Source organism: Triticum aestivum, chromosome 7B (genome assembly GCF_018294505.1).
Source record: "Triticum aestivum cultivar Chinese Spring chromosome 7B, IWGSC CS RefSeq v2.1, whole genome shotgun sequence".
Lineage (NCBI taxonomy): Eukaryota > Viridiplantae > Streptophyta > Magnoliopsida > Poales > Poaceae > Triticum > Triticum aestivum.
In genome coordinates, this window is record NC_057813.1 from 300,984,580 (window position 1) to 301,012,221 (window position 27,642).

Sequence of the window (27,642 nt, forward strand, 5' to 3'; positions counted from 1 at the left end):
TGGTAGAAGGTGGACAGGGTGGCGGCGGCACCGGGGTGGTGCTCCGGTGGTGGCGGCGATAGAAGGTGGAGGTAGGTGGGGGTTTGGATCGGGATAAGACAGAGGTTGGTGTCATGCGGGGAGGTGGGGGTGGGCGGGAGGAGGAGGAGGCAGGGCGCCGCCGGACGGGAGGAGAAGGAGGCAGGGCGGCTCCGGGCAGGAGGAGGAGGCGGGGAGCCGCTGGATGGGAGGGAGGAGGCCGGGTGGGGATGGATAAGGTTTGCCGTGGGGCTGGGGTTGTTTTCTTCGGTTGCAGTTCGGTGGAGTTACGCGGGGGGCTGGTTCGGGTGTTAGCAGAATATATATATAGTTTATAAATCCAATAATTCTAAAAAATGTTGTGTGGCTCTAGACAGACCCAATTAGCTCACACAATTATTTTCATGAAGTTTTAAAAATGATGTGTACTTTAAACAAATCAAAACAGAGAGAATCAAATCAAAACAGAAAGAAATTAGAAAATGCCAGAGAGAGAGAGAGAGGAATACTTGTGCAGCCACCTCGCGTCCCAGCACTGTTCCTAGAGGCCCAGCCAACCAGGGCAACCTTATCTTCAACCTCTGCCTACTAGCAGAGGCAAGGCTAAGCACGGCGCCCGCGCACGCCAGCATGCAGCTGCCTGCCTGGCCCTCCTGGGCCAGCGCGATGCTAGGGGTCGCCTCCCCGTTGCTTTTTGTGTCCCGCTGACCCCCTCGCTCCCTTGCTCTCCCCCTGATAAGGGCAAAGGTGTCCCGTCTTTCGATGAGATGATGGATTTCGCTTTGGTGGAAGTCGACTTTGACGATCCGACTACGAACGTGCGAGGACGTCGCGCCTTAGCAATCGCTAAACCAACTCTGAGAGGTTATTGACCACGCCGGAGCACGATCAACCTGACCACGAGGGTCTGTTTCCTGTGAGCAAACGAAGAACAAGCAAGAAACTGAGATTGCAATCTGGATATTGCGAATATAAGATGAAAGCTTTATTGATCAAGGTGGGGTTCTGTGACGCCTTTGTCTGGTTGTTGAACACAAACGAAGTACGCGAAGTTGCAGCTATGGCGAACTTTAATCTAAACAAAACCCAAAGTCTAAACGGTGCCCTAAGGGATGTATATATGGAGGAAGAGAGGGGGAATTTCGTGGCCCTTGGTGGAGGGGTCCGTAATCAACCCTATCTCTTGTTTCCCCAGACATACGGAGTCTAAAAATAGCCTATACTAATGTATTTCGAAATTACATGGGCCTGGCCCAATAAAAAGGTGACGCATCATCTATAATAGCCTCTGGACGAAATTTATGAAGTGGCATCTTGTATATTTCGTCCAAGGCTTCATGCACTCGTTATGGTGGCTTCAAAGACCTGAAATCATCACTCGTAACTCCGTTCTTGTTCCCCTTGCGCATGCCATCATCTCCATGCTTTTTCTTGCTCCAATGTTCATCCTTCTCCAAGCTAGGCCCTTCATTTGTAAGCAAAACAAATGTATCCAATTTAGGCAGCATCATATTCTCATGAACATTAGAATCATTACCAAGAAACGAAAGTACTTGGTAATTTAGCTGGCGTGTGCTCTAGTAATTGGTCCTATATGTATAGCTGCAGGGGCTATGGGTGTAACAATGATATTGATGTCCTCATCATCCTCCCCTTCTTGAAATGAAGTCGTCCTCGACGGAAGTTCATCTTCCTCACCCAAATAAGGCTTCAAATCTGCAATGTTAAAAGTGGGACTAACCCCAAAATCTGCAGGCAGCTCAAGTTTATATGCATTATCATTTATTTTCTCTAACACCTTAAAGGGACCATCAGCACGTGGCATTAGCTTTGATTTGCGCAAATCAGGAAATCTATCCTTACGCAAATGTAACCAAACAAGATATCCAGGTGCAAACACAACATGTTTTCTACCCTTATCTCCAGCAAGTTTATATTTAGCATTCATACGCTCAATGTTTTCCTTAGTTAACTCATGCATTTTTAAAATCAATTCAGCATGTTGTTTAGCATCAAAATTAACCTTCTCCGAAGATGGAAGAGGCAACAAATCAATAGGTGCACGAGGTAGGAAACCATACACAACTTCAAAAGGGCACATCTTAGTAGTAGAATGCAATGAACGATTATAAGCAAATTCAATATGAGGCAAGCATTCCTCCCATATTTTCTTATTATTCTTCAAAACAGCCCTAAGCATAGTAGACAATGTTCTATTGACTACTTCAGTTTGTCCATCAGTTTGGGGGTGACAAGTAGTACTAAAAAGCAGTTTAGTCCCCAACTTAGCCCATAAACATCTCCAAAAGTGGCTAAGAAATTTAGTATCATGATCTGAAACAATAGTATTTGGCACACCATGCAAGCGAATAATTTCTCGAAAGAACAAATCAGCAACATTAACAGCATCATCGCTTTTATGACATGGTATAAAGTGTGCCATTTTCGAGAATCTATCCACGACAACAAATATGCTATCCCTCCCTTTCTTTGTTCGAGGTAAACCTAAAACAAAGTCCATAGATATATCCTCCCAAGGAACACTAGGTACAAGCAAAGGCATATATAAACCATGAGGATTGAGTCGTCACTTGGCTTTTTGACATGTAGTGCAGCGAGCAATAAAACGCTCAACATCCCTTCTCATCTTTGGCCAAAATAAATGTGTAGCAAGTACGTCCTCCGTCTTCTTCACGCCAAAGTGTCCCATTAATCCTCCTCCATGCGCCTCCTGCAACAACAAAAGACGAATGGAGCTAGCTGGAATGCATAGCTTGTTAGCACGAAACACAAATCAATCGTTAATGACAAACTTGTTCCACATTCTTCCTTCTTTACAATTCTGCATTACATCTTTAAAATCAGCATCATGCACATATTGATCTTTGATGGTCTCCAAACCAAATATTTTGAAGTCAAGTTGTGAAAGCATAGTATAGCGACGAGACAATGCATCAGCAATAACATTTTCTTTTCCCTTCTTGTGTTTAATGACATAAGGGAAAGTCTCAATGAATTCAACCCATTTAGCATGTCTACGATTCAGTTTAGCTTGACTTAATATGTTTCAAAGATTCATGATCAGAATGTATAACAAATTCTTTGGGCCATAAATAATGTTGCCATGTTTCTAAAGTCCGAACAAGAGCATATAATTCTTTATCATAAGTAGAATAATTCAGACTAGGCCCACTCAATTTTTCAGAAAAGTATGCAATAGGTTTGCCATCTTGTAATAACACACCTCCTAATCCAATTCCACTAGCATCACATTCAAGCTCAAAAGTCTTATTAAAATCAGGAAGTTGGAGTAAAGGAGCATGTGTCAACTTATCTCTCAATACCGTGAAGGCTTCTTCCTGTGCGGTACCCCAAAGAAAAGGCACATCTTTCTTTGTAAGCTCATTGAGAGGTGCAACAATGGTGCTGAAATCTCTCACGAAACGCCTATAGAATCCAGCAAGGCCAAGAAAACTCCTCACTTGTGTGACCGTTTTGGGTTGCGGCCAACTCTCAATAGCTTCAATCTTGGCTTTATCAACTTCAATTCCCTGTGGAGTAACAACATAGCCAAGAAAAGATACTCGGTCGGTGCAAAAGGTGCACTTCCCAAGGTTACCAAACAAACGTGCATCACGTAGAGCAATAAAAACAACACGTAAATGTTCCAAATGTTCTTCCAAAGATCTGCTATAAATCAGTATATCATCAAAATAGACTAGCACAAATCGTCCAATGAAAGCACGTAAAACTTCGTTCATTAGTCTCATGAAAGTACTAGGCGCATTAGTTAACCCAAAAGGCATCACTAACCACTCATATAATCCAAACTTAGTTTTAAATGCTATTTTCCATTCATCCCCCAATTTCATACGAATTTGATGGTATCCACTACGCAAATCAACTTTGGAGAATATTGTAGAGCCACTCAATTCATCAAGCATATCATCTAGCCTAGGAATAGGATGACGATAACGAATAGTAATATTATTATGCCTCTACAATCAACACACATACGCGATGTACCATCCTTTTTCGGCACTAGAATAATAGGAACAACACAAGGACTAAGGGATTCGCGTATATAACCTTTGACGAGAAGCTCTTGTACTTGACGCATAATCTCCTTCATCTCCTCTGGATTGGTACGGTATGGCGCACGGTTTGGCAGTGAAGCACCGGGAATTAAGTCAATCTGATGCTCAATCCCTCGAATAGGCGGTAATCCCGGTGGCACGTCTTGTGGAAAGACTTCAGCGAACTCCTGCAAAATGTTAGTGACAGCAGTAGGCAAAGAGGAAGGCACGTTCTCGAATGAAAATAATGCCTCTTTGCACACAAAAGCATAGCAAACAGATTTGCTGAAATCTAGCTCATCAATATCAGATTTGGTGGCAAATAAAAATGCACTTTTCAATTTAATTTCAGAAGCAACACTAGATGGTTTATTATTAGGCTTCATTTGTTGCTCAAATTCTTTTGCCACAATCTAATTTTCATTCTTATTCTTCTCCTGTTTTGCTTTATTAGCTCTATTAATATCATCTTTCAAAATGGAATCAGGAGTCATAGGAAGCAAAGTAATATTTTTATCCTTATGAACAAGAGTATACTGATTGTTTCTACCATGGTGTACAAATTTTTTATCAAATTGTCATGGTCTACCAAGTAATAAGGAACATGCTTGCATAGGTACCACATCACAATCAACATAATCAGCATATGCAGAGATACTAAAATGCACACGAACAGTACGTGTTACCTTAACCTTGCCGCTGTTGTTGAACCATTGGATGTAGTAAGGATGTGGATGTGGTCTTGTGGTGAGAGAAAGCTTCTCCACCATCTCCATGCTAGCCAAGTTGTTGCAGCTCCCTCCGTCTATGATGACGCGCACAGAACGTTCCTTCACAACTCCCTTGGTATGGAACAAATTGTGCCTCTGATTTTGCTCAGCTTGTGTGACCTGCACACTTAAAACACGTTGAGTAACTAAACATTCATACCTGTCAGCGTCTTCAGGAGCCATGTATTGCGTCTCATGATCAGAATCATCTCCACCATGTTCTTCACGTGTAATAAGAGCCAAAGTCTCCCCATCATAGTCACTAGCGGACTCATACCCATCATCCTCGGTAGCAATCATCACACGCTGAGATTTGCATTCTCTCGCATAATGACCTCCTCCCTTATAACGACGACAAATAATATCACTTGTGTGCCCTGTTGATGCTATGGAAGAAGAAGAACGCTGTGCAGGCCCCGCAGGTGCGCTCTTGGCAGATAATGGTGGTTGTGCCTATTTTCTTGTATCACGGCTGGAGGTGGCACCTGATGGAGGTGCTGGTGCAGTTGAAGTAGAAGATGCACGCGGTGTCCATGATGAAGGTCGGCCTGCAGAAAAGTTAGTTCGCCCCAATGCTTGTCGATCCTGCACTTCACGTTCAGCTTTACAAGCAAGATGGAATAAACGAGTGATATTAGTATACCCCTTATAGTCTAGAATGGTCTGAATCTCTCTATTTAATCCACCCAGAAAACTTGCAAGCATAGCTTCATTCTCCTCAACAATACCACATCTAATCATGCCAGTTTGTAATTCCTGATAATATTCTTCTACAGAATTTTTTCCTTGTCTTAAATGCTGCAATTTTTTAAGCAATTCACGTTGATAATATGGTGGAACCCAACGCGTACACATAGCAGTTTTCAAAGCAGCCCAAGTAGTTGGAATAGGATATAATCTACAATGTTCAGACCACCATACACATGCAAAACTAGTGAAAGCACAAACAGCAGCAACAACCTGTCTCTCCTCAGGATATTGTAAACATGTAAATCGTTGTTCAGTTTCTAACTCCCAAGTAAGATATATATCAGGAACATATCTACCCTCAAATGGTGGAATATTCAATTTCAGTTTAGGAATATGGACATCATCTCGTACCTGAGGTGGTGGTGCGGGCCTACCATTGCGAATATATACCTGAGGTCGACCTGCTGGTGGTGGTGCTGGTGGCTGCACGTAGTTCTGATTTTGATCAACCTCATCCTCATAATCGCCCGCATATTCATCATCCTCCGCATCAGTAGCAGGAGACACAGAAATATCAACAGCCGCACCAACAGTTTGGCCAGGCCGAAGAAGTACACGGCTCGCTCGGCGGAGGGCTATTTCGCGACCTGGAGGTAATTGTTGTTGTTGTTGTTGCAGAGGTGCGGCAGGTGCAGCCGGTGGTGGAAGACGCGCAAGCAGTTCATTAAATCTGTTATCGAGCTTTGTTTCGAACGTCTTCTCAAGGCCAGTGATCTTCTCCATGGCCTCTTCAAAATTGTTCAGCACATCTTGCACCTGTTCATTCATCATTTGCTGAAACTTATCATGAAGCTCCTTGTTCGATAAGTTCTCCCAGTCAATCTCGTCGGCTTGTGATCCTGGCATGGTTAGCAGCAATAGAAAGACACAAGAATATGATCCTACAGACTACGAACAAGTGGTGGTGGTGGGTGTCACAAATCCGTCAAGCAAAACTCAAATTCTTACCAGTTCTTACCCAGCAACAGGCGGTGATCGGCAACCGTTGTAGTCAAAACTCTCAAAGCTTGGATAGAGCGATTACCAGGGAGAGTCAAACGCATGACGTAGATGTATGTGGAGCTGGGAAGGCTTATAATATGGTAGCAAAAGGGGTCAGCAATAATCAATTCAGAGATGCAAAGTTAAATAAACGCTCAACGACGGTACTGTGCTGGTCCTAGGCTAGACCGTGCTAGAGACGCGAGCCTAGAACACTAACAAAATCACGGCGCTGCACGTAAACAAGGGAAAAGCACACTCTGGAAAAAAATCGCTCTTTTTTTTGCACTGCTTTTTTTTGCGAAAAATCACTATAATGGCGAGTGTCTCAAAACTCTTCCCAGGTCAAACTGACAGGATGGGCATGAAATTTTTTCGACCAAAAGTTTTTTTTTCGACTGCCCGGACCCAAAAACTGGAAACGGGTCAAAAAAAACTTTCTATAACAGCGACTGTCTCAATACGCTTAGAAACACCTAAAAATAGGATAGCCAGAAATTTTTTCGACAAATGCGTTTTCGGAAAATTTTGGGCCTAAACGGAGGGTGGTTTCTGGACTCCTTTTTTTTCGAAACCTACTCCGGCAAGGAAACACGAATCAGAAACTAGATGGATCTCGAAAACAAACCTAATATGCAAGGAACTCGGATTGGTGGTGGATATATGGTGATGGTATATGGCAGCGGTGGTGGTATATGGCAGCGGTGGTGGTAGCGGTGGTAGTATATGGATATGGATCGGTGGTGGTATATGGATACGGATTGGTGGTGGTATATGGATACGGATTCGGAGCGGTGGTGGTAGGTGACAAGGGCGATGATGATGGTGCGGTGGCGGCGTGACAACTTATGACCAGAACTCGAAACTCTAAAAGACTAACACTAAGACCAGCAACTAGACACGACGATGCAACCACAAATTCAACAAAGCAAACCCTAAAAAGATTATGCAAAGGCTCAGATTGGTTCGGATATGATGAACTAACCCTAATTTTTTTTTTGGCTTTTTCGTGGACTGTAGGTATAAAGAACAGACTCGATCTAAACTATGAAAAACTGTAAAATCTCACTGAGCAACCTGGAAATGTGATACCACTTGATAAGGGCAAAGGTGTCCCGTCTTTCGATGAGATGATGGATTTCGCTTTGATGGAAGTAGACTTTGACGATTCGACTACGAACGTGCGAGGACGTCGCGCCTTAGCAATCGCTAAACCAACTCCGAGAGGTTATTGACCACGCCGGAGCACGATCAACCTGACCACGAGGGTCTGTTTCCTGCGAGCAAACGAAGAACAAGCAAGAAACTAAGATTGCAATCTGGATATTGCGAATATAAGATGAAAGCTTTATTGATCAAGGTGGGGTTCTGTGACGCCTTTGTCTGGTTGTTGAACACAAACGAAGTACGCGAAGTTGCAGCTATGGCGAACCTTAATCTAAACAAAACCCAAAGTCTAAACGGTGCCCTAAGGGTTGTATATATGGAGGAAGAGAGGGGGAATTTCGTGGCCCTTGGTGGAGGGGTCCGAAATCAACCCTATCTCTTGTTTCCCCACACATACGGACTCTAAAAATAGCCTATACTAATGTATTTCGAAATTACATGGGCCTGGCCCAATAAAAAGGTGACGCAACACCTATAATAGCCTCTCGACGAAATTTATGAAGTGGCATCATGTATATTTCGTCCAAGGCTTCATGCACTCGTTATGGTGGCTTCAAAGACCTGAAATCATCACTCGCAACTCCATTCTTGTTCCCCTTGCGCATGCCATCATCTCCATGCTTTTTCTTGCTCCAATGTTCATCCTTCTCCAAGCTAGGCCCTTCATTTGTAAGCAACACAAATGTATCCAGTTTAGGCAGCATCATATTCTCATGAACATTAGAATCATTACCAAGAAACGAAAGTACCTGGTAATTTAGCTGGCGTGCGTGAGCTCTAGTAATTGGTCCAATATGTATAGCAGCAGGGGCTGTGGGTGTAACAATGGTATTGATGTCCTCATCACCCCCTCAAGGTCGAAGCCGCCATGTCCATTCCCCTGTAACCACCGCGTCGACCGAGCCTCTCTCTTCTCCCTGTGTTGTCTCTGAGCTCCATGTAGTCCTCTGCATCGACCTCATCGGGCCACGTGACCGAAAACGCCCTGCATCGACCGCCTCGGTCTCGTCTTCTTCCTTCGGTCACCAAGATTGCCACTGCTGCTTCGTCATTGTTCGTGCGTCCCCAAGCCCCACTGACCCGCCCAACGTCTTCCTAGTGAGCTACTGCTTCTTCCCCCTCTCTTCTCGCTGTCATTCACGCACCCTAGATAGCTTCACCACCGAGCCCAAAGGCTCATCACCGCCCGCCATGTCATCGCCATCGCTGCAGCCACTGAAGCTTGCGCCTAAGCGTTACCTGTGCTCAACATGCTCCTAGGAGCCTAACCCCAGCACCAGCTCCTCCCCACATGCTCCTTAGCTCCGTTCCCATTGAGTTCCGAGCTTCGTCCACCACACTTGCCATCGTCGCCTCCGTTCTGGTCCACTCCGGCACGACCCGGTGGCTCCATTGGACGCGGACGAGCACCAACGTTTTGCAGAGCCAAACCGCCGCTCTTTTGGTCATCGGAGGAGGTTTTTCGTGCTCCTCCATCACGACTGTCATCGTCGGTATTCAACCGCCAGTTAAACCTGGTGGGTTTGACCACCATCAGACTCATGTGAGTCTATGACATGTGGGCCCGGTTGCTGACAGTTTTTAGTTTAGGGTCAAATTAGTGCTAATTAACCCTGTTAATTAAATGAGTCACTGACCAGTGGGGCCCACTAGTCAGATTTGACTATCTTGACTGCTGATGTAGTGCTGACGTAAGGCTAGCATCATAAATGCTTTTCTGGGTTTTATAAATTAGGAATGATTTAATAAATTCTAGGAAATGTTTAATACTTTGAAAATTCATAGAAATTCAATCGCAACTCAGATGAAAATAATTTATATATGAAAAATGATCAGAAAAACATGAAGAATCTATTTATACCATGATCATGCATGTTTGTACAAGTTAACATCACCAAATAGGACAATTCATGGTTAGGGAAATTTATGAAATAACATTTGAATTTGGAATTTGATCTTGTTTGAATTCGACTTCAATTAACTTGGCTAAATATTTCATTAGGTGAATTTCATTCCTTAAAATGCCAAGTCTTACATTTGATTGTGCATTGCATTGATTGTGTTCCTTCTTGTTTGTCGATGTTTGTCCCTTGTCGGTAGGAGACGATTCTGACGTTATGATCGTTGACACCGATGAAGAGTTATACTATCTTAAGAAGTGCCAGGCAAGCAAAACCCCTTTGAGCATTCCGATACAATCCCACTCTCTTGCTCTTGCTCAGTGCATTAAGACAAAAACGATTCAATTGTTACATGTTGCGGTAGTTGAACCCATTCCTCTGCATGACCTGTCTTCACCATAGTAATTAGTAAAACCCACTAGCATGAGTAGGAGTTGTTTGAGCCATGATGTGTGATGACCCACAAGCATATGGGGTCAATTGTAGCCTTTTTGATAAGTAAGAGTGCCGAACCCAACGAGGAGCAGAAGGAAATGACGAGTAGTTTTCAACAAGGTAATGTCTGCAAGTGCTAAAATTGTAAGTAGCAGGGTAGTTTGATAGCAAGATAAATTGTAACGAGCAAGTAACGATAGTAGTAACAAAAGTGCAGCAAGGTAGCCCAATCCTTTTGAGGCAAAGGACATGCCAAAACGGTCTCTTATGATAAGCAAAGTGTTCTTGAGGGTACACGGGAATTTCATCTAGTCACTTTCATCATGTTGGCTTAATTCGTGTTCGCTGGTTTGATAATTTGGTATGTGGGTGGACCGGTGCTCAGGTGCTGTTCTTACTTGAACAAACCTCCTACTTATGATTCACCCCCTCGAAAGCATCCGCAACTACGAGAAAAGTATTAAGAATAAATTCTAACCATAGCATTAAACTTTTGGATCTAATCGGTCCCTTACGGAATAGCGCATAAACTAGGGTTTAAGCTTCTATCACTCTCGCAACCCATCATCTAATAACTACTCCACAATGCATTCTCTTAGGCCCAAATATGGTGAAGTGTCATGTAGTCGACGTTCACATGACACCATTAAGGGAATCACAACATACATATCATCAAAATATCGAACACATATCAAGTTCACATGATTACTTGCAACATGATTTCTCCCATGAACTCAAGAACAAAAGTAACTACTCACAAATGATAATCATGCTCAAGATCAGAGGGGTATTAAATATCATAATGGATCTGAACATATAATCTTCCACCAAATAAACCATATAATAATCAACTACAAGATGTAATGAACACTACTAGTCACCCACGAGCACCAATCTATAGTTCCGGTACAAAGATTGAACACAAGAGATGAACTAGGGTTTGAGAGGAGTTGGTGTTGTTGAAGATGTTGATCAAGATAGCCCTTCCCAAGATGGGAGAGTTGTTGGTGATGATGATGACGATGATTTCCCCCTCTGGGAGGGAAGTTCCCCCGGCGGAATCGCTCCGCCAAAGGGCAAAAGTGCTCATGCCCAGGTTCCGCCTCGAGACGGCGGCGCTTCGTCCCGAAAGTCTCTCCTTATTTTTTATAGGCTAGAATGACTTATATACCAGAAGAGGGGCACCGGAGGTGGGCCTGGGTGAGCACAACCCACTAGGGCGCACCCAAGTGGGTTGTGCTCACCTGGTGGCCCCCCTCTGGTACTTATTTGCTCCAACATTCCTCAAATATTCCATAAAAATTCCTCGTAAAGTTTCAGCTCATCTGGAGTTGTGCATAATAGGTAGCCCGACGTAGCTTTTTCAGGTCCAGATTTCCAGCTGTTGAATTCTCCCCCATTGTGTATACCTTGCATATTATGAGAGAAGGGGCATTAGAATTACTCCAAAAAGCATTATTATTCAATAAAACAACATAAATAACAGTAGGTAAACATGATGCAAAATGGACGTATCAACTCCCCCAAGCTTAGACCTCGCTTGTTCTCAAGCGAAAACCGAAATCGAAAAACATGTCCACATGCTTAGAGAGAGAGGTGTCGATAAAAACAAAAATACGGACATAGCAGCATCACGTAACTTATTATAACAACAACAAACTCTAACACAAAACTTTTATCATAGAGCTTTTATCATAGACTTCTCATGAACAAGTGACAATTCATTACAACATCGAAGTATAAAGTATAAACTCTATTAGAAACCAACAAACTATGTCCTCGGTCAACTTTGCAACTACAATTCATCATCTGCAACTACAATTCATCATCTTTTCAGGAAGGGTCACGTATCGGAGCCTCTAGGCAAGTCCACATACTCAACCATCATGTAGTCTTCTATGATTGCTAACACTCGCCGCGTACACATGAGCAAAACGTTTCAACTGTACACATAGAAAGATAGGGGTTTATAGTTTTGCCTCCCAATGCATTCACCTCGAGGGTGATGTCAACAATAATAACTCATGCAAACCCACATTCAACTGGATATATGTGCCTAGATCTTTCCTCACCACACTAGAACTTTGATTTGCATGAAGTAAACACATGTAAGTAAAAGATAGGCCCTTCACAGAGGGAAGCATAGGTTGCCATGTGCTTTTTGTTTGTATGCTCAGTCCCTTAGTGCAAGAGAACGTCACGTTATATTGCCTCTTATGATTACAACCTTTATTATGCAGTCTGTCGCTTTTATTCTTTGCCATCGCAAGTTTGTACAACGCTCAATTTCCCCTTACACTAAATGATCTTACATTTTTAGAAGCAGTTTTTATTGCCCTTTTTGTACCGATGACAACTTACTTGAAGGATCTTACTCAATCCATATGTAGGTATGGTGGACTCTCAAACAAGATTTGGGTTTAAGGGTTTTGGATGCAGAAGTAGTATCTCTACTTAGTGCGATTTTTTGGCTAGCAAGGATATGGGCAAGCACCACATGTTGAAGGATCTATGACAATATAACTTCTATGTGAATATGAACAAACATAAATCATTACGTTGTCTTCCTTGTCCAACGTCAATAATTTTGGTATATAATATTTTGATGGGTGCTCACAATCACAAAAGATTTCCATGATAGTGTATTTGCATGTGAATCTTCTCTTCCCTTATTAATTCTTTCATGAGTTGCATCATTGACCAATGTTATGTTTGTTAATCTACAATAAATTTTTCTACTTATACTTTTCCTTGTGTAATGTCATCACTTACCATAAGATTAGCATATGATCTTTTTCATTTATTTCCTTTCTTTTTCTTGAAACAAGAAAGTAAAGAAAGCAAAACTCAAACTAAACTTTATTATGTATCTCGCACACGATTACAAAGATAGATCACTAAGCAAACTCTCAAAAAGAAAGGATCGAACTAAACTTTTATTCATCTAAAGCAAAAGATAACTATGGATCGAACTAAGAAAAGTAAAGGCAAAAGATAGTGGGAATGATATGATATCGGGGCACCTCCCCCAAGCTTGGCGAAAGCCAAGGGGAGTGCCCATACTCGCTACTCAATTTTTTTTGGAGATGAAGAAGGAGGTGGTGGTGATGAAGTAGAAGCAATCAGAGATAGCCCTCCCCAAGATGGGAGAGTTGTTGGTGATGATGATGACGATGATTTCCCCCTCTGGGAGGGAAGTTCCCCCGGCGGAATCGCTCCGCCAAAGGGCAAAAGTGCTCATGCCCAGGTTCCGCCTCGAGACGGCGGCGCTTCGTCCCGAAAGTCTCTCCTTATTTTTTATAGGCTAGAATGACTTATATACCAGAAGAGGGGCACCGGAGGTGGGCCTGGGTGAGCACAACCCACTAGGGCGCACCCAAGTGGGTTGTGCTCACCTGGTGGCCCCCCTCTGGTACTTATTTGCTCCAACATTCCTCAAATATTCCATAAAAATTCCTCGTAAAGTTTCAGCTCATCTGGAGTTGTGCATAATAGGTAGCCCGACGTAGCTTTTTCAGGTCCAGATTTCCAGCTGTTGAATTCTCCCCCATTGTGTATACCTTGCATATTATGAGAGAAGGGGCATTAGAATTACTCCAAAAAGCATTATTATTCAATAAAACAACATAAATAACAGTAGGTAAACATGATGCAAAATGGACGTATCAACTCCCCCAAGCTTAGACCTCGCTTGTTCTCAAGCGAAAACCGAAATCGAAAAAACATGTCCACATGCTTAGAGAGAGAGGTGTCGATAAAAACAAAAATACGGACATAGCAGCATCACGTAACTTATTATAACAACAACAAACTCTAACACAAAACTTTTATCATAGAGCTTTTATCATAGACTTCTCATGAACAAGTGACAATTCATTACAACATCGAAGTATAAAGTATAAACTCTATTAGAAACCAACAAACTATGTCCTCGGTCAACTTTGCAACTACAATTCATCATCTGCAACTACAATTCATCATCTTTTCAGGAAGGGTCACGTATCGGAGCCTCTAGGCAAGTCCACATACTCAACCATCATGTAGTCTTCTATGATTGCTAACACTCGCCGCGTACACATGAGCAAAACGTTTCAACTGTACACATAGAAAGATAGGGGTTTATAGTTTTGCCTCCCAATGCATTCACCTCGAGGGTGATGTCAACAATAATAACTCATGCAAACCCACATTCAACTGGATATATGTGCCTAGATCTTTCCTCACCACACTAGAACTTTGATTTGCATGAAGTAAACACATGTAAGTAAAAGATAGGCCCTTCACAGAGGGAAGCATAGGTTGCCATGTGCTTTTTGTTTGTATGCTCAGTCCCTTAGTGCAAGAGAACGTCACGTTATATTGCCTCTTATGATTACAACCTTTATTATGCAGTCTGTCGCTTTTATTCTTTGCCATCGCAAGTTTGTACAACGCTCAATTTCCCCTTACACTAAATGATCTTACATTTTTAGAAGCAGTTTTTATTGCCCTTTTTGTACCGATGACAACTTACTTGAAGGATCTTACTCAATCCATATGTAGGTATGGTGGACTCTCAAACAAGATTTGGGTTTAAGGGTTTTGGATGCAGAAGTAGTATCTCTACTTAGTGCGATTTTTTGGCTAGCAAGGATATGGGCAAGCACCACATGTTGAAGGATCTATGACAATATAACTTCTATGTGAATATGAACAAACATAAATCATTACGTTGTCTTCCTTGTCCAACGTCAATAATTTTGGTATATAATATTTTGATGGGTGCTCACAATCACAAAAGATTTCCATGATAGTGTATTTGCATGTGAATCTTCTCTTCCCTTATTAATTCTTTCATGAGTTGCATCATTGACCAATGTTATGTTTGTTAATCTACAATAAATTTTTCTACTTATACTTTTCCTTGTGTAATGTCATCACTTACCATAAGATTAGCATATGATCTTTTTCATTTATTTCCTTTCTTTTTCTTGAAACAAGAAAGTAAAGAAAGCAAAACTCAAACTAAACTTTATTATGTATCTCGCACACGATTACAAAGATAGATCACTAAGCAAACTCTCAAAAAGAAAGGATCGAACTAAACTTTTATTCATCTAAAGCAAAAGATAACTATGGATCGAACTAAGAAAAGTAAAGGCAAAAGATAGTGGGAATGATATGATATCGGGGCACCTCCCCCAAGCTTGGCGAAAGCCAAGGGGAGTGCCCATACTCGCTACTCAATTTTCTTTTGGCGATGAAGAAGGAGGTGGTGGTGATGAAGTAGAAGCAATCAGGTCCTTAAGGACCAAGAGATTCTCCAATCTTCGGATGACGCTCCATAGGGAGGCGATGTGCTCCAGATGCAGAATATTTTCACGAGTGAGATGCTTATTTTGCACACGAACCGTTTCAATGATCCTGAAGGCTACAATCTCAGTGGGGGTAAGATGCATAGTAAGGTTTAAGGTTATCTTCGTCTTCCTCATCGGCAGGCAAGGCTTGCTCGACCATCGACACTTGATCTCGGTGGCCTCCTTGCTCTTGTCTTCCTTGGCTGCTCCCACGGGATCCTTCCTCTTCAGCTCGATATTCATCAACCAAGCATCCTCTTCCATATGATCAGAGGGAGAAGAAGACATGATGCCTGGCTCAACAGATCTGACAGAAAACTGCGAGAAAAGAAAACAGAAGATTTCTTCATGACACGGAGGTCAACAGGTTCGAGGGGTATATAAAGATTTTTTATCTTGAGGAACAAGCAGAAAGGAAGAAAAACGGAGTCCAAAAAGTACCCGAGGTGGGCACAACCCACCGGGGCGCGTCTGGCAGGCGCGCCCTGGTGTATTGTGCCCACCAGGGTCACTTCATGGAAGTTTCTTATTTTCCTATTTTTTAAATATTCCAAAACTGACAGAAATTATTTTTGTAGATTTTTCGGAGTCCGTTTACTTACCGTATCACGTACCTCCTTTTTTTTCACGATTCTGGAGTGTTCCGGAAAGTTTCTTTTATGCGTTCTTCCGGTGTCATAGTTTGGATAGTATTGCTTTCAACATTAATGGGCATACCTGAGATATAATGTTTTATTCGTTGTCCGTTAACAACCTCCGGGTTAGTACCTCCCGCATTATTTATTTTGATAGCTCGAGATCGATAAACCTCCTCGATGATATAGGGTCCTGCCCATTTGGAGAAGAGTTTCCCTGCAAAGAATCTGAAACGAGAGTTGTACAAAAGAACATATTCTCCAACTTTGAACTCACGCTTTTGGATTCTCCCGTCATGCCATCTTTTAAATTTTTATTTGAATAACTTTGCATTTTCATAAGCTTGGGTTCTTCATTCATCTAATGAGCTAATGTCAAATAATCTCTTTTCACCAGCAAGTTTGAAATCATAATTGAGTTCTTTGATTGCCCAACATGCTTTGTGTTTTAACTCAAGAGGCAAATGACAAGCTTTCCCATAAACCATTTTATAAGGAGACATACCCATAGAAGTTCGTTAAGGAGAGATGTCACCTCGGTCTCGATCGGTCTCGCACGTGCTATTGTCATCGATCCACTTGGTGCTTGTAGTGACGATGGTAGGTCCATGGGGATGAACGTGTGATGCTCCACACCAGAAGGAAGGATAATGCATGGAGAAGATACGGTGGCAGACGGAGGAGTAGCAGGTTAGTAGGGGCGGTGGCCATGTGCTAAGGCTTAGGCAACACACGAACATACATGTATTGTCCGACCACCATGTTCGCCATGGTTGCGAGAGGAAAGAGGGGTAAGGGTAGCAACTAAGTCAGGAATTTTTTTCTTGTGTGTCGTCCGGCCACCATGGTCGCCATGGTCGCGAGAGGAAAGTGGGGTAAGGGATGGCAGCTAGGTTAGATATCTTTTTGGGTGTGGGGTGAGGTCCATCAGGCTCTGGTGGATCGGGGAAAGAACGGCTCAGCATTGGGATGAACCATGCTATGCAGCGAACACTTGTTCGTCCATTTCCCCATTAAAAAAACTTGTTTATCTCTTCTTAGGTGAGCCATGCTTCTGGTGTTTTTATGGCTCCTATTTAGAAGCTTTTATGACCTTTTGGCCAAAGTGAAAAAACTGCAAAAGCAGAAGCAAAAACCCAAACAAACAAGGCCTAACTAAATGGGAAAACTTTGTTTTTGCCACTCTAGTTTGCGCCAATTTTGCTTATGCCACTCTAGAAATTGACATCTCACTTTTGCCACTCCTAGCTTTTGATAATACATCACAAATGCCATTCCATGACAAAAACGATAATTTTTCATTTCACTTTTGCCACTCTTAGGTTTTGACAATGTATCATAATTGCCATTATAAAATTTTTGCTTTTGTCATGGAATGACAAAGTAATATATTGTAAAAAGTTAAGAGTGACAAAAGTGAAATGTCAAATTCTAGAGTGGCATAAGCAAAGTGGGCAAAAACTAGAGTGACAAAAATAATATTTTCTCTAAATAAAAGCAGTCAAACTGATGTAAAATAACCTGGAGCATGGCTTATCTGAGAATGACTTGTTTTAGCCAAAGTGAAAAAGCTGCGAAAGCAGAAGCAAAACTCAACCAGGGTGATTTTTTCTTTATGGTTTACAGGGCGACTGCTGAGTAGAGAACTTTACGCCATCTGCTATTGACTCTGACCTCCTCATCCGACCCGTCAATCCCAATCCGAGCGCCACCTCACGAATCCAACCGTCATCACGGCATCTCCGATCCCCACACCCCCCTCTTCGACCTTCTTATTGCCGTCCCCCTCCAGCCGCCGCCTGGGCCCTTGAGCGCCGTAGTTGGGAGCGAAACCCTATCCCTCCCATTCCTACCAAACCCTAGAAAACCCAAAAAAATCCGCAAAATTACCCCCAAAAATCTTGAAAAAAATCATCAGGAACCTATCCTTCGGTCGGATCCGCTTATCTATTATCTCTCCTACCCGGTTGATGATGGAGGCGCAAGTTCAGGCGTCGGCAGCGCCAGCGGCTGCCGCGATGGAGGGCGGCGCGTCTCCCGTGGCTGGGACTGCGGCAGCAGCCGCACCCGCAACCGCTGCGGCTTTCCCGGCGACGTCCCTGTACGTGGGGGATCTGGACGTGAGTGTGCAGGACGCGCAGCTCTTTGACGTCTTCAGCCAGGTCGGCTCGGTGGTGTCTGTGCGCGTGTGCCGGGACGTCAACACCAGGATGTCCCTAGGTTACGCGTACGTCAACTTCAGCAGCCCTGCCGATGGTATGTCTGTTCCTGCCTATCATCTGTTGGTCAAATCCCGTGATTGGCCTGCTTGTAATGTCTTTGAAGTTTATTCAGTACAAATAGTGTTTATATGCTTATGGTCATGGCTTCATGCTTGGCCCCTTTATGCATCGGGGATATGCAGTGACAGTGGAGCCTCTCCCTTATATTTTTAAGAGAATGTAGACTCAGTAGTGACTAAATGAGGATATGTCAGTTATTTTGATATAGGTGCTAGTGCTATGCAGTTAGCTAGTAGCCCTAGTAAGTTCAAACTATTCAAATCTATTTCGTTGGCAGTAACATGCAGAATCCGGGCAAATTTCTGTGATATACATTTAGATTTTTTTTGTTTGCACCGAACATTATTTGCAATTCATTGTGTGTTGGGTAAACTAGCAGCGCTATTTTGAACAGACAGTTATGCAGAAACATACATGATTTTATAGTTTTCTGATTTGGCATAACATGGTTTAGCAAGTCCTAAACATGATTGGAGATATATGATGCTCTAATTGCTTTATCATCTCAAACTTACTGCTTATAAACTGATTAAATTTCTTGTGTACTGAACTTTTCTACTTTATAGACGCTGTCTATTTGTTCCTTAACTATAATTTCTTGCAGCTGCAAGGGCATTGGAAATGCTGAACTTTACTCCTGTTAATGGGAAGCCTATAAGGATAATGTATTCTAACCGTGACCCAAGCTCACGTAAAAGTGGTGCTGCAAATATATTTATCAAGGTATTACTAGTTGTCAATGCTTTTCTTTGATTTCCACAACAAACTATTTTGCTTACCAATGCTTCTTTCATTGTTCACAGAATCTTGACAAGTCAATAGATAACAAAGCGCTCTATGACACATTTTCTGCCTTTGGAAACATTCTTTCATGCAAAGTTGCTACAGAAATGTCTGGAGAATCCAAGGGTTATGGTTTTGTTCAGTATGAGCAGGACGAATCAGCACAGAATGCTATCAATGAACTCAATGGGATGCTTTTGAATGACAAAAAGGTTTATGTTGGGCCTTTTGTTCGTAAACAGGAAAGGGAAAATGTTTTTGGCAGTCCCAAGTTCAATAATGTCTATGTAAAGAATCTATCAGAATCTACCACTGAAGATAATCTGAGAGAATTGTTTGGTAATTTTGGACCTATAACTAGTGTTATTGTAGTGCGAGGCGATGATGGTAAATCCAGATGCTTTGGATTCGTGAACTTTGAAAATCCGGATGATGCTGCATGTGCTGTTGAGGATTTGAATGGCAAGAAATTTGATGATAAGGAATTGTATGTTGGTAGAGCCCAAAAGAAGTCTGAAAGGGAGATGCAATTGAAGGAAAATTTTGAGAAAAGCAATAAAGAGACAGCTGACAGGAACCAAGGCACTAACTTGTATTTGAAAAACTTGGATGGTAGTGTTGATGACGATGAGAAGTTAAAAGAACTTTTTGCTGAATTTGGCACTATAACTTCTTGCAAGGTTCACTTCTTGTCCCTAATTTGTTCTGCACATTATTTTATGCATATATTTTGCTGCTGCTAATTGAAATCATGCCGTAGGTTATGCGGGATTCAAATGGGGTCAACAAAGGATCTGGTTTTGTTGCATTTAAATCTTCTGAAGATGCTTCACGAGCTGTAAGTTGACATCTGAAAAATCCAATTTAAAGATTGCCTAGAGAAAAGTTCTACTAATGTATCTTGTTGTACTTGTAGCTTGTGGCAATGAATGGTAAAATGGTTGGCGGTAAGCCTCTTTACGTAGCACTTGCGCAACGCAAGGAAGAAAGAAGAGCCAGGCTGCAGGTAATGGTCTTGTATATGAATTACTTCCAAAGTTATGTGACATGTGTCATGGAATGTATCACTTGTAAAGAATCATAATATCTAGTCTGTTCTACTGTCTAATTGAACATATGCACGCTGGATGTTATTTTTGCTCTAAAATGTCCTGTCATTTTCTCATTGATGTTTCAGGCACAGTTTTCGCAAATGCGTCCTGTGATGCCACCGCCAGTTGCTCCGCGCATGCCCATGTACCCCCCTGGTGTTCCTGGAATGGGCCAACAACTATTCTATGGCCAACCACCTCCAGCTTTTGTTAACCCACAGGTATGTCAGTAGAGCAATCTTTTTTCCGTATGCATATGAGTGGCTTAGCTAGCATCTTACATAGTATGCACCATGACAATTTAACAGGACATCTAGTTTGTCTATCTCATCGTATTTAATTTTTTGTTTCTTCTATGGTATGATTTGAGATTCACCAGGGATACAACAATGCTATCTTTGGCAAATTTGAAGTCTGATTTTAACATTAGGGGCTATTCCAGATTTCCTACAAAGTAGGGATTTAATGGTTTCTGAAATTGGCAGTGACACAATTTTGTGCGGTTACCCAAAAGACTTGAACTTGTAAATGATGCTAATAACATGAGTTATTCTGATTCAGAAATCTCTGTTTCACTTCTAGGATTTTTAATTGGTGATGCTGGTTCCTTGTCCTTTTGAATTTTGTACTATTGAAGCATTGTTTTTGTTTTGAAACACTTTATTGTGTGGTAGCTTCACGCCTGTTCAATTTTCTGGTCTTACATGCATAAGATACAAAAAAGTTGATTTCCGATTGTAACTAAATCTTCTTTTGTTAAAATAAGGAATAAGGAAGCCAAATAGCTAAAAAACTATAGTTTTGGTTTACTAGAACCATCCGCATATTGTTTCAGCTCGGTGGAAACCCAATTCTTTTCCTCAGGATCTCTTGAATGAAATTAGGGAACGAAGTAAGTAGATATGTTATAATGGACAACCGCATACTTGGAAAATGATGCCAGATTGTTGGTGGTTATCAACTGTTGGCTATTTTTGATTTCCAAAGGGAATAATGTTGTACAAGGAAAATCAGTCAGTTTCCTCCAGGACTAACTTGCTGGAGGAGTTCTCACATGTTTACATAATGTGGCTGTGGTGCAGCAAATACTAAACTACATTATTTTAGGGCCTATACTCAGGATTGTAAAGGAATAGGGAAACCTAGCATTGGAATGTCATGCCCATTCGAATCCTACATGATTTTATTTTCTTTATTGCATCATGGGAGAAAAAAAGTTTTTTTTCCCAAGATGTTAAGAGTGGATGCTAGATTTCCTATGGAATGTAGTACAAATGATTCCTTGGGAAAAAAATCATACGAATGGAACGACCAATGCAGGAATTTTTTTAAGGACTTTAATCCTCCAAAAATACTATTAAAATCCTCTGAATCAAAGAGGCCCTAGGTTGGTCAGTAGTGATTAATTAACTTTTTAGCTATACTTACTGTTGGATTGTAATTATTTATTATTCATAATAGTGTTTTTTATGTTTGAGATTTAAAGTTTCAACCAAGGTTGTCAAAATTGTGATCCTCAATCGGATCATAGGTGTTCCCATAGAATGGCAAATCATAGAATCGGCATAGGTCCTAAGATTCTACCTGCTTCTTTAAAAAGTTACTTTTTTGTAATTTCCCATTTGTTTAAATGGTTGCATGAGTGTTTCTGTGACCAGTTAGAATCTATTTTGATTAATTAGTGTCAGTCCTTCTACATGAACATGTTGTCTATATAAGATTGACATACACGTTAAGGAAAAATATATACCAACATATTCTGAACATCAAGTTAAAAGTGGCATACTGACATGTCCTAAAGCTAACAAAGGGCATCCAATCCAAGTTTTTGAGCAACAAAGGTTTAACATACTAGAAATAGAAGACAACTTAATTAGTACGAGTCGTCTAAATTGATATCCTTGTACTCGTTCATGGGTGGTACTGCAGTACTAGAACTCCCAACACAGTACGAGGAAGGTCCTGAATTGTTGCCACCAAGACCATATTCCTCGTTGACATTGTTGTGTTCACGGTCAGTATCGTCATAATTATATGCATCAAGATCTTGATCTAATCCAAGATCACCATCTCCTACAAAAATTCCAAAATAATAGTCAGTAACGATGTAAAAGAAACAAGGAAGAATAATTAACTTGCTTCATCAAAAGAACTTCTCATACGTGCTTCAGCTAGGCTACTAACAATATTTTCTACATCATTTTCAATGTCACTTTCATCTTCTTTGTCCAATAGCAGCTTCACTACGAGCACTGCTATTAAAAGAATGCATCCATTCCTTTTGTGGAGGAAGGTCAGGTTCTTCTTTTTCAGTTATGCATTCATCATCAGAAGAGACATCGTCAATGCCATATTCCACAACTTGTCTTTGTCTTCTGCACTGTCTGCTCATCAGTTGTACATGACAAGGACTAAATCATTCATCTTATCTTGGCGCAGACGATTTCTTCTCTTTGAGTGAACGTACACAAGTTTGAGAAGATAGCATTACTACACGTGTTATATAATATTGCCTAAAGAACACATGACATTGATTCTTACTTGCTCAAATGCACTCCAGTTCCGCTCACAACCTGACGAACTACAAGTTAAGCTAAGAACTCTAATTACAAACCTCTGCAACTCCGGGCAATCATCTCTAGATGAGTCCCACCAATAAGCTGGCATTTTTTTAGTAATTATCATAATAGCCATTGCATTCCAAATAGGCCCCCAGCATCCTGAATGAATCAATCTGCAGATCTATCTTAACTCTTTCATCTAAATCAGGAACCATCTTTTCAAGCATGCAGAGATATATGGAGCTGCGTACGCCATCTTTCATTGATGATACTCCCTCCGTTCCATATTAGTTGTCGCTGATTCTGATTCAGTACAAAGTTGTACTAAATCAGCAACAACTAATATGGAACGGAGGGAGTATTAAGTATTGGTGTGTAGCTGATCAAAATAAATTTTGAAATGGTCAAAGTTAACTAAAACAAGGTTAATATAGCATATCTTGAAGCCACAATTATGAGTTACGGAGTCAACATAGTAACATACCTTTTCTTGACATTGTTAAAATTTTGTTTTATTTATCTTTTGCATGATCCATCTCATCATAGATGAGCGGCATTGCTGGCTTCTTGTTCGAACCCACCAATCGAAGAACTTCCGTAATTGGGAGTGCAGCCTTGAGAGAGTTAATTGCTCAAAACCACCACATTTGTGGCTAGGGTACTCCAAAACCACTGCTTTTGTCGAAAATCACAAAAAAAACGATCAATTCTATGGCAAGTGAGTAACAAATGCCATTGATTTGCATATTAGCCGCGTTAACAACAAAACTGACAGATTTGGCCCACACGTCAGGGACCCACATGTCATCCCCATTGTCTTCTTCCCCTCTCTTCCTACCTCACCTCTCTCTCCTCCGCCTCCTGGTCGCATCGCGCCACCGCTGCCCGCTGCTGGGCCCTCCTCTGATCACCGTCTGCCTCCTAGCCGCGTCGCGACGCCGTCCCTCTTGGCCCACCACTCGAGCGCCATGGCCGGCGAGCCAGAGGAGGAGCTCACCTCGCCCGGCCATCCTCTGCTCGATCTAGTCACCGACTCGGCCGCCGCCGCTGCTCCTAGCACGCTCGTGCCTCCTGGTCCGACTGCGGCGGCCTCGACGTTACCGGCCGTGCCTGGCGGGGGCTGGACCTCCGCCGCCTCGACCCCACTGCCGCGGCCTCCTTGGCACCTCGATGCGCGACCCACCTGCATAGCCTTTGCCTTGCCGGTCGCGTTGCAGTCGGGCCGCCCCCTTCCTCCGCGCTCAGCCTCTCCGGGTGCCGGAACCTCACTGACGTCGCGCTCGTCGTCCTCGCAGTGCGCCACGGGGGCCTTGGCGAGCTCCACATCGGCCCCGACCCGCTCGACCTCATCTGCAGCGTTGCCCTCTGCTGCGTGCACCTCCTCTACCTCTGCCTCTCCAGCCCGTGCAAGGTCGCCGGTGCCCTCGCCTCCCTAGCGGGTCCTCCATGGCCGGCGAGAGAGAGAGAGAGAGACAGAGAGGGGAAGAGAGATGTGAGGAGGAAGAAGCAGAAGAGTGAGGCTGGCAGGTGGGACCCTGTCCACCTCAGCAGGTCAACACATTGACTAGGACTAGTTTTTGCCACATCAGCCCGACAGACGGGTCCCACCTGTTAGTTCCACTGTTAGACGCAGCTTATTTTTGAATTAGTGCAATTTGTTACTCACTTGCCGTAGAGTTGGTGGTTTTTTGTGGTTTTCGGCAAAAGCGGTGGTTTAGGAGTACCCTAGCCACAAATGTGGTGGTTTTGAGCAATTAACTCGCCTTGAGACATGAGGCAACATTAGGCAAAACCCACGGTTATCAAGAACAATTTCTTCAAAAATCTTCCGTTACGCAGAATTAAATCTGCGACTCCTCCACTTTGTTGAAGTGAACATATTGATCACTGCGCCCTTGTGCTCATGCAAACAACCCAAAGTTAAAAAGGCAGTAGTAAATCTTGTCACTGCTGGCCTAATTAAATCCTGCCCTCCAGTGAATTCTCTCAACCAAGTAAGAACCATTGTTTCTAGAATAAATATAAGCAGTAATTTTTTGGCCCTTTGTAATTGTTGTCTGATGCATCTTAATCTTCTCAAAATCCTAAGAATTAAATCAATACAATGAGCTGCACATGGAGTCCATTTTTATCCATTCTGTATCCTTGACAACATTAAATGAAAAAGGATTGTTATTGAGGACCCGACAAATTTGAGCACAAACCTCTTCCCCCTCTTATTTTTTGTAAAATCATTTCACTTCTGTTTGAGCTCTGTGCTTGTTAGGCCTTGTACAATGGGAGGTGCTTAGAGAGATGCTTAGAAAAATAAACCGGTTTTTTCTGAAGCACCGGTGCCTATTTTTACAGGAGAGGCGCTTAGTTAAGCGTCTATCCTATACAAATAAGCACCGGTGCTTAAGAAAAGCCTGGTTTATTTCTCTGAGCACCTCCCCTAAGCACCTCCCATTGTACAAGGCCTTAGTGAAATGATTTGTCCCAGCTTCATCTTCATTGTTCTCAGCAGGAGTATTCTCCTTTGAACATCATTCTTCCATTTCTATGTTAAACTTCCTCTTCTTTGCATCATTTTTTTTTCTGCTTGGATCCCCATATTTTTGAGGATTTTTTTCGAACATCATCCGGAACTTTTTCGCAAGGCTCGACATTAAAACCTTGTCCCAGCCAAGTGACGCTTCAGTACACCTCCATATTATTGGCAACATATTTTTTGGTTTCTGGTTGCTTCATAGGTTCACTGATCAGTGTTGAGGTAATTTTACTGTGGACTTGTCCTTTTGCTCACAGCATGGAATGTGATGTTACTAGCCCCTTGATTCCTATAAATGACGAAAACAGCATATATCGTATCATCAGATATAAAGTGATAATAATCAACCAAAAGCCTACTTCATTTTTGTGGTGTGATTTCATGTGGGGCACCACCGAAGGAAGGTGCTTCATCAGGGTGCGGAACACAAGGAATCCATTCTAATACACTATCTAGTCGTTAGTAAATATATAAGATTTAGTTATGGAAAACTTTTGTCCTGTAGAATGTTTTCCTACTACCAAATCTGTTATGAGTTTTGTTTCTTAACCGCTATTTATAATACTAACTAGTTATTCAGATTAATCTATCTTTCTCCCTGATCTCTTTCTATTCCCCAATTGTTAGTGCGCCTTTAGTGCGGGTCGACGGGAATTCAAACCTTATCACTTACCTACAACATAATATCTAATCCACCAGCCCAAAGTTCCCAGGGTTGACATCTAGGCTCGAGGCGCTCTCCTATGAATCCAGACTTATCATTTTGTAGATACACTTTAGGCAGCCGATGATCTTTTACTATCGCAAGTTGCCTGATTTTTTCCTCAAGTCCAATTAGTTCTCACGATTGGATTCGTAGGAGGTTGATGTGCCATACGGTTGAACGTTGACCAAATGGATATAATGAATTAACTTATGCTTAAGAAAATTTCATTCATGTTGCAAATATTATGTTATTTCATTCATTCTCACTTGGATGATAATTTTTAATATGCTCTCTTTCTGTAGCCTGGATTTGGTTTCCAGCAACATATGATTCCTGGAATGAGACCTGGTGTTGCTCCAATGCCAAATTTCGTCATGCCAATGGTGCAGCAAGGTCAGCAACCACAACGCCCATTTGGAAGGCGCGCAGGTGCTGGTGGAATGCAGCAGCCAATGCCAATGGGTCATCAGCAGGTAATAGTTCTTCCTTAACTTCCAAAGGAATGTGCCCTTTATTTTCTGCCTCCATGCTTGAACAGCTGAGTTAAACATTTTTCGCCGCAGATGGTTCCAAGGGGCGGCCGTGGTGGCTACCGTTATCCGTCTGGCCGTGGCATGCCTGATGCTGCATTCCGTGGTGTTGGAGCTATGGTGCCATCGCTGTATGAGATGGGAAGGATGACTCCTGGTGACACTGGAGCACCGCAGCAAGTTTCTAGTGGAGCATTAGCATCTGCACTTGCTAACTCTCCGCCGGAGCAGCAACGACTGGTTAGTTTTTTTTATTGCCTTCTCCACATCAAGTGATGAGGCATTATGAACTCTGACATAACTTGTAATTTGTGCAGATGCTTGGTGAAAGCTTGTACCCACTTGTTGATCAGCTGGAGCATGACCAGGCTGCCAAGGTTACTGGTATGCTTCTGGAGATGGACCAGACTGAGGTCCTTCATCTAATCGAGTCACCTGATGCTCTGAAGTCTAAGGTCGCTGAAGCTATGGAGGTTCTCCGCAGTGCTCAGCAGCAGCAAACCAATGTTCCAGCTGATCAGCTGGCTGCTCTTTCGCTGAGCGATGGCTTTGTTGCTTCTTAGTTGGAATGCTGCTTGTTTCTGGTTTCTGTATGTGCTTGGTGCTTCAGACCTGAAATTGTCTAGTTTTACTCAAATAGATTTAACTGTGGATTTCAACATATTGTACTCTTTATATTTGTTTAAATATTGAGATTGAAAAATGATATATTCGTGGATTTCTGTTTGTCCTAGGTGCTGCTGGAATTTTGGAAAACGATTTGCTTGTGCCTGGTGAAGCGACGCTGGCATCAGTCGCCGCTACTGGTTGGCACGAGCCCCCTGGCCCAACGCATCTTCACCTTATCCTTGTCATGGACCAACCGTTTTCTAAAAAAAAATGACCATGTGCCCCGCTTGTTGGCCGGTTTAAAATGGGAAATGTTTGTGGCTGGGGCGCCGGCCGAACCGTTGCGCGGCATGCTCCGCGGGTTGGATCGACGCTGCCTGCGCCACGTGGGCAAATTTGACAAATTTGAAATTTGATCTATAGACGAAATCAAATCATAGAACGAATCTATTTCACGTGGCTGACCTTTTTGTGTGACGCC

At 42.5% G+C, this 27,642-nt stretch overlaps 1 protein-coding gene across 1 annotated transcript; it reads left to right on the forward strand.

Moving 5' to 3' along the window:
* The first annotated feature begins 17,758 nt into the window (after nucleotides 1–17,758).
* On the forward strand, nucleotides 17,759–27,270 carry LOC123157268 (polyadenylate-binding protein 2). Its single transcript, XM_044575524.1, has 9 exons — nucleotides 17,759–18,325; nucleotides 18,956–19,074; nucleotides 19,155–19,814; nucleotides 19,895–19,972; nucleotides 20,051–20,140; nucleotides 20,312–20,446; nucleotides 26,325–26,495; nucleotides 26,586–26,792; nucleotides 26,870–27,270. Exons 1-9 carry the CDS (start codon nucleotides 18,040–18,042, stop codon nucleotides 27,113–27,115), a joined length of 1,992 nt encoding a protein of 663 aa, XP_044431459.1. The 5' UTR covers nucleotides 17,759–18,039; the 3' UTR covers nucleotides 27,116–27,270.
* The last annotated feature ends 372 nt before the right edge of the window (nucleotides 27,271–27,642 follow it).

Bases quoted from the DNA above. Each gene is read 5' to 3' on its own strand.
- LOC123157268 (XM_044575524.1), top strand. From the start codon at position 18,040: ATGATGGAGGCGCAAGTTCAGGCGTCGGCAGCGCCAGCGGCTGCCGCG. The intron at 20,141-20,311 runs GTAATGGTCTTG...TTGATGTTTCAG, and splicing joins AAAGAAGAGCCAGGCTGCAG to GCACAGTTTTCGCAAATGCG. The intron at 20,447-26,324 runs GTATGTCAGTAG...CTCTTTCTGTAG, and splicing joins CAGCTTTTGTTAACCCACAG to CCTGGATTTGGTTTCCAGCA.